This window comes from Propithecus coquereli, unplaced genomic scaffold (genome assembly GCF_000956105.1).
Source record: "Propithecus coquereli isolate 6110/MARCELLA unplaced genomic scaffold, Pcoq_1.0 Scaffold178, whole genome shotgun sequence".
NCBI classification, from domain to species: Eukaryota; Metazoa; Chordata; class Mammalia; order Primates; family Indriidae; genus Propithecus; species Propithecus coquereli.
The window spans coordinates 4,310,298-4,317,871 of NW_012142523.1; the positions used below are offsets into that span (position 1 = coordinate 4,310,298).

General features: G+C 40.1%; 1 protein-coding gene across 1 annotated transcript in view; it reads right to left on the reverse strand.

Annotated features, from left to right (window-relative positions):
- The window catches only part of KIAA0319L (KIAA0319-like ortholog), a 107,678-nt gene that overhangs the window by 25,146 nt on the left and 74,958 nt on the right, over nucleotides 1-7,574 (reverse strand). Inside the window, exons 7-9 of the mRNA XM_012642215.1 lie at nucleotides 4,574-4,661; nucleotides 2,636-2,728; nucleotides 611-743 (exon numbers count right to left, since the gene is read on the reverse strand). Coding sequence (XP_012497669.1) covers nucleotides 611-743; nucleotides 2,636-2,728; nucleotides 4,574-4,661 — 314 coding nt within the window. The remainder of the gene's footprint in view (nucleotides 1-610; nucleotides 744-2,635; nucleotides 2,729-4,573; nucleotides 4,662-7,574) is intronic.

Below are 7,574 nucleotides of genomic sequence, written 5' to 3' on the forward strand. Positions count from 1 at the left end.
CATGTGATGGTTGTATGATACTCATGTGCAAGTGCTTTGTGACATACAAGGAATCATGCAAACATGAGGATTACTCTACAGTCAGCTTCAAAGCCTTATTAATCACATCTAGAATGTCAACACCAGTTCCCAAAAGTACTTTGCTTTCTTCAAAAAGCCCCAATAGATAAAGATCCTACAAATCATATTCAAACAAACCACTAGCCAAAGGTAAAGATTTTGAGGTATTATAAATTGAGAAAGCATTTTCCAAAGGCAAGAGACAAAATGGGGTAAGTTCCTTATAGATTTCCCCTGAGAAAAGACAGAGGTAGATGGGCCTTTTCACTTAATGACAGAAATCCTAAAAAATTTTTAGAGCTCTGCCAGACAAGGCTTCGAGAAGGATTAGCTGTGGCAGATCCCAATCTACTATGCAAGGACATTGGCCCTAAAAAGTTACTACTGCTGTGATCACAATCACCACAGGGGACCAGTGGAACCAAAGGCCATGTCGCCAACCACCTCCACAGCGAATTTGGTATTTGTAAGAGTTACTCCTATAAGAACATAAAACCCATGAGAGAAAAAAAATGGCATATGGTAAACCTGAAGCTGAATCCTAATTTACCTGAAAGTGTAGTTCCCAGGGACGAGCTTACTTAGTTTTAATATGGCTGTATCTTCAGAAATCTTCTCTTCTCTCAGAGGCCCCTTAAGTTCTTCCCAATGGTACTGGACGATCTTATCATCATCAGTGCTTTCTTGACCATAAAGAAACATCAGTTACAACATAAGAATGCGGGGTCTCAACACTTATCCAGTTTACACAAATCAGGGCAACTACCCAGAGCTTGGAAGCTGGGAAAACTTCATGGAATTACAGACTGTCTATCTCTCCAGAGTGTTTCTTCCCTAGGACTATTGGGTCATTCTGCCTCTCTATGAATGTTCCCACTGCGTAGTTTTCCAAGGACTCCAACACAGGCAACCTCTGGGTAAAATGTTACTGTATGAAAAAAGGAAAATCAATAATTCTTAAACACATGAAAAAGTACTCAACCTCACTTAAAAGAAATGCAAATTAAAATTACACTTAGCATTTTTTTAACCTATCAGATTGGTAAAGACCAAAATTTCATAACACATTATATGGGTAAAACTATAGAAGGAGGCCCTCTTATTAGTCATGGTAGAAGCATAAATTGACACAGCCTCTATAATGACTAATTTGGCAATATTTTTATCTTGGCCCCTGCAATTCTTTTAGGGATTTATCATACAGACACATTTGCACATGTGTTAAACATCATATTTACAAGACTACTCATGGTCACATTGTTTGTAATAGCAAAAGAAGAGAAGTAACCTCTTTTATTTGTTTTTTTATTTTTTTTATTTTTTTTCCTTCAACACTAAGCCAGGCAGAGAAGTAACCTCAATGGTCATCAATAGAGATTGAAAACAAGTATGAATTCATATAATAAAATCATACATTCATATAATGGAATGCTATGTAATCATTAAAAAAGAATGAATAAGCATTTTATATATTAATTCAGAAAAATTCTCCAACATAAAGAAAAAAGCACGGTACCTAACAGTGCATATAATATGCTTTCATTGTGTAAACAAGGGATAAAGACTATATATGTATTTGCTTATACATATATATAGAATATCTCTGGGAGGGCACATAAAATAATAATATCATTGGTTGTCTGGAGGAAAACTGGATTGTTGGGAGACAGGGATGGTATAATTCCTTTCACTGCATACCTTTACATATTGTTTAACTTTGACCTATTCAAAACTGTGAAATAAAGCAGTGCTATGTGAAAGCTTTCTATCACTCTCTATCACAAGTGCTTCTTCCTGTTCTCTCTCTTCCCCCTTGGCCTGCTATCCTAGCCTCCTCTTTTTGCCAGAATCATCAACATGAAGTGCTTAACCTTGCTATCGAGTCCTCTGCTAAAGTAGTGACTGCCTCTGCCAAAAACCACTGTTGGTGCCAAGACAGTCAGAGTAATGGGGCCTTAATGGGTCTCAAAAGGAACCAAGCAAATGCCGGAGAGAGGCCAGGCTGGAAACCTGCAAACACACAGCAGGATCAAGGGCAAAGACCCAGAAATCCTCTCACGTCACTCATTAGGTGACACTGCTCTGAGGAATAAAATGGTAAGGAGCTCAGGCAAGGGTGCAGAGTGCATGCTGTGGGTCTCTCAAGGAGAAGGCTAGTAAGAATCTCGTTAGGCAGTGATGGCTGGGTAAGAGCTCCTCGGTCAGGCCTCTCAGTTACTTATCTTGCTATGACAGGAAGGAACTTTGTTTCCATAACCAAAAAACACAACTCCATCTAAGCAAATTTGAATACCAGTGAGTTTCAACTAATATAATGCTAAATACATGCATAATCCCACTTCTTATCATCTCAGAGCAGAAATATTACCTCCAACAAGCCACACGGGGATTTTACGTGGGGCCTGTCTGGTTTGTTGCTTCCCAATCAGCTGCTTCAGATGGTTGGTCCCCCCATAACATGGTCAAGATCCTAAACAGAATGCAGACCTAGCTGGCCTCGAATCTTCTATTAGAGTTTTCTACCAGAGTCCACAGTGATGCTCTTCTAAAACATCACGCTTAGACAAGTACTCACGGCTGCCATCAATGACTGTAGAAGTAGTTGGCAGAGAGATCTCCTGGAACTGAGGTGACGCAATAGCAACAGGAGGCCGATTCTTACGGGGTTCTGCCAAGAAAGTGACCCAGAAGAAATTAGGAGAGGGGCTTTATAAATTATAGGAGGAGCAGGCCATAGCTGAGAGGAATATAAATCAGTTTCCATTACCTAATTGATGGCTGAAGCATCACCACATGGGAAAATCACAAGACCAGGTTGCCATTCTGACACAAGACATCTGGGAGTGAACAAACTTCTTCCAAACCTGCCCATTACTAAGACCATGTCCTGAGTATTCATTCCTTCAATGCTCGTGTGCTATCTCATTGGTAGAAAGTACTATAGCAGCAAGTGAATTCTTTCAGGCAAGCCTAACTAGAGGTGGACAACAAACAAGCTTTGTGCAATCAAGGTCGTGGCAAGCAAACCTTCCCTTGGCACACATGGTGCTGAAAGGATGATGGTGATTTCTCAACCACCACTGGGCTCAGGGTGTGTGAGGTGACTATGGCTGAGTAACAGGAAGGTCACAAACCACTCTGGTTTACCCTAATGACTGTGAACTACAAACCCAGTGGCCTTTTCTTTGAGAAACGATCAAATGGTCTTGATGCTGATCACATTTTTTTTTTTTTTGACACAGAGTCTCACTGTGTTGCCCGGGCTAGAGTGCCGTGGCGTCATCCTAGCTCACAGCAACCTCAAACTCCTGGGCTCAAGCAATCCTTCTGCCTCAGCCTCCCGAGTAGCTGGGACTACAGGCATGCGCCACCATGCCCAGCTAATTTTTTTTTTCTATGTATTTTTAGTTGTCCAATTAATTTCTTTCTATTTTTAGTAGAGACAGGGTCTCGCTCTTGCTCGGGCTGGTTTTGAACTCCTGAGCTCAAACAATCCACCCGCCTCAGCCTCCCAGAGAGCTAGGATTACAGGCGTGAGCCACCGCGCATGGCCCTGATCACATTTTTAAGAAGGTGAAAGGATTATCTTGGCTACAAAGTTCAAGGAATGAAAAGAAAAGACAGAAAACAGTATTGAGAATTTGTGCCAAGTCAGGCACGGTGGCTTCACTTATAATCCCAGCACTTTGGGAGGCTGAGGCAGAAGGATTGCTTGAGGTTAAGGGTTCAAGACCAGCCTGAGCAACACAGCAAGACCTTATCTCTACAAAATATATATATTTTTTAAATTAGCCAGGTATAGGGTGTGCACCTGTAGTCCTGGCCACTCAGGAGGCTGAGGCAGGATGATCGCTTTTGCCCAAGAGTTCAAGGTTATAGTGAGCTATGATCATGCCCTACTGTACTCCAGTGAGACCCTGTCTCTAAAAAAAAAAAAAAATCTGTGCCAGCATATGTGCCTCTCTCAAATTTCTCCCAGATTTCTCTGAAAATGCAAAACAAGATACATTGATAATAGTAGCTCATTTAATAAGAATAACAGGATTTCATTTCCAAGGTGAAAGAGACTAGTAGGGTAAAAATGAGGAACTCTGTGTACAAAGGCCCACATCTCTGGAAAGAGATCAGAAAGAGCCAGTCACTGGCTGGTTCTCCTTCTGCATGCTCCTGCAACCTCCTAGGCTCCTGGCTTCCTGGTGGCTGTTAATTACAACACATGTCCTCTCTCAGCACTGCCCCTTGGAGAAATTGTTCTCTGGTAGACAAGCAATTGCTCAGGCCATGCCATACTGCACTATGGGCCATGTGCCCAACCCACTGTTCCAACTAGAACACTGATGGAATGAAGTCTGTATTTTGCTACTATAAACTTCTACTACATTGAACTAGGAGTTGCCCATAAATACATAACAAAACAAGAATAGGAATTAAAAACCCCAAAGTTAAATCTTCATCTCCTCAGGAGTCCTGCAGTAGAAGCAATGGAGACACAGCCAGGGCTGGAAACACTTACCTGGCTTGACTGTCACATTCACATAGCCTTCCCCATGGGCATTGTGACCCTCTACAATCACTTTGAATTCATACAGTCCTGGAGTGAGCTGCAGAAGTGAGAGAAGATCTTTTAGACAACTACAAAGAGCAGCAATTATGTTTAAGATAACATGTATATCTGAACTTCCACATGCTAAATCTTTCACTCTTTTCTTGTTCTGTTTCCAAATGGAAAAAGTAAACTAGCTAAAGAGATAAAACAATGAATTAAACTAAAAAAAAGAGCTTTTAATGTGAATCTTATTACTAGCTGCCTCTGGAACAACAGAAGGGATTTCAATATCTCTGTACTCCCATTTTCTTTTCAGAAGAACATTAAGGGCCCAACCATCCTATTTCAAAGTTATGAAATTAAAATAATCAACTCTTCAAAGAAAAATTTTTTGTAAAGATACCAAATGGCTCCCAAATATCTGAATATTTTTCCCTCCTGATTTTTACTAACTATGTAAACACAACATAAAAGGAAAAATATCCAAAACGATAAAATCACCCACTATCTCACTATCCTAACACATCAACTCATCATATTTCTCTATTTCCTTCTAATCTTTGACCACATATAAAAAAAATAGTTTTAAACAGTTCATTTGTTCAACAAACATTTACTGAGACCCAATCTTGTACCAATCATTGTCCTAGGCTTGGGTTTGGAGATGAATAAGGTAAGATCTCTACCTTCAAGGAGGTAGTATTTCGATGATATTCAGGGTCCAGCTATTAACAAAATCAAGGTATAAAGCCTTTTATTGTTCTTTCTTCCATTCATCTAGTATGAACACTTTCCCCATTATGCTATAATCTTTTTCATATTCATTTTAATGACAGCAGAATAGGACATGAATAAATGTGTCATAATTCACATAAGCATTTCACATTGTGGATACCTGGGTTATTTCCAAATTTTTACTATTATGACTAATGCTGTAATGAACATCTTCCAGGCAAATGGATTATTTTTCTTTCTTTTGAATTACCTTCTTTGCGTAAATACTAATTGACCGTAAGTAACGTTTTGACCACTTCCTCCTTGTAATACTCTCCTTCCTTGGCTTTCCCTTCTCTGCCCACATTTCATTATTTTTATTTATTTAGTTTTTTTATTCAGGCTACTATCATTTTATACCTAAAGTTTTCAACAGATTTTTCACTGGTATTCCTAGTTTGAGTCTTTTTCCCTCCAATCTGCAGTCAGGGTGATCTTTCTAAACTGAAGATCTGAACATGTCTTTCTGCTGCTTAAAACCCTTGAAAGGCTCCCTCTTCCTTCCCCCTGGGATAAGAGTCAAAGTCCTTAATCTGACATACAAGGCTCTGCTCAATTTCGCCCCTGCATCTTTCCACCTTACTTGTGCCACTGCTTTTCTCACACCTTAGGGTCCAGTCAGGCTGAACCACATATAATTCCCTTTTCCCCACATTTTCTCTCTCGGTTTTGGCCAGTGGACATATTGCTTCCTCTGCTTGGGGTACTATCCCTCTACCTTTTACTCAGTAAGTCAGTTACCTTTCATGACCCAATTAGGCAAACTCTAAGAAATCTAACTTCCCAGGGCTTCCACAGCCACCTGCCCTGACCTAGTATATCACCTGTTATAATTACCTGCTTCCTGTCACTATCACCTACTAGACTTTATTGTCCTTAAACATTAAGACTGGGGTTAATTCACTGGCAAACCCCCAAAGCCTGCCACATAACCAGTGTACAGTGAATAGTTGTTCAATGAATGGATGAATGAATGAGATTGCTGGGTCAAAGAATACAACATTTTTATGGCTGTTAATAACTACACTGAATCCCATAAGGACTGAGCCAAGGTACAAAGGCATGTGGCCACAAATAACCCAGCTCAGCTCCCAAATGCTAAAATCCTTATGTTACCCTTAAAAGCTGTTTAGTGTATATTTTCGGCTATCACTACCATGCTGGTACAGTCTTCCTACCATAAATGAAAATTTGAGAATCATACACTAACAAATACTGGATGTCAGCCAGGCAGACTTTTGGAGGATTCATTTCTGAAAGACTGTTCCCAACTTAAATGTGGACAGAAAATTCTATATTATTCATCTTAGAAAATAATCCACTTCCTACAAGTAAAAGGAGGCAAATTCACCTTGGATAGTTTGAGGATCTGGGAATATTTCCCTTCCATTTCTCCACTGTAGTCTTTAGGATGAGTAATCAGCTGCCAGTCGTAGGTGTAGGTTTCTCCTATAGAAGGGCAGTTACAAAAATCATGAAAACACACACCTACACACAAAGAAGATAGCCACATAGCCTGCCAATAACAAATCTCTTCTAAATCTTGATAAGGCCTTAGTTTTCAAGATTTCACCCCAAAGTCTGCAGGGAAACCAAACCATCTGCTAAAAGAAAGAGTGGCGTCTGCTGACTCAGCTATAAGTTAGAGCTTCTTCCAACTTTCTCTCAACAATGCTCATTCCTGCCCCATATCCCCAGGGGCAACCCTCCCTAAAAAATACCAGGTTGCTCCTGGTGTGGCATACCACTGAAAATACATGCCCTACCAACCACTACAGATGAACTCATTGGGAACAAAGGCCATTTTCTTGCAAAACTTCTTTTGCAACAAAGAACAGCAATGACTTCTAAATAACATGGTTCAAAAATAGCTTTTTACAGAGTGCTAACAATGCTCCTCTCACTGAGGTCATCACACCCTGGTGAGTTAAAAGAGCTACTTCATTCCTGCTGAGCTAAATAACATGCTCAGAAGATGGTAGGGGATGGCCCATTTAAAACAGGCCCCACTGAAATTAATTAAGATCAAATGAAGCATTAAATGGTCCTCATTTGCAGCTCAGACTGTATCACTGGGTAGGGCAAAAGTAGAATCCTATTATTGAAATGGAATCCCCTCCCCAGTAAAAGGGGTCTTAAATTTTTTTTGGCACAAAATGCATTTTGGCTAGGAAAGGGTGGGATTTGGTAGGAA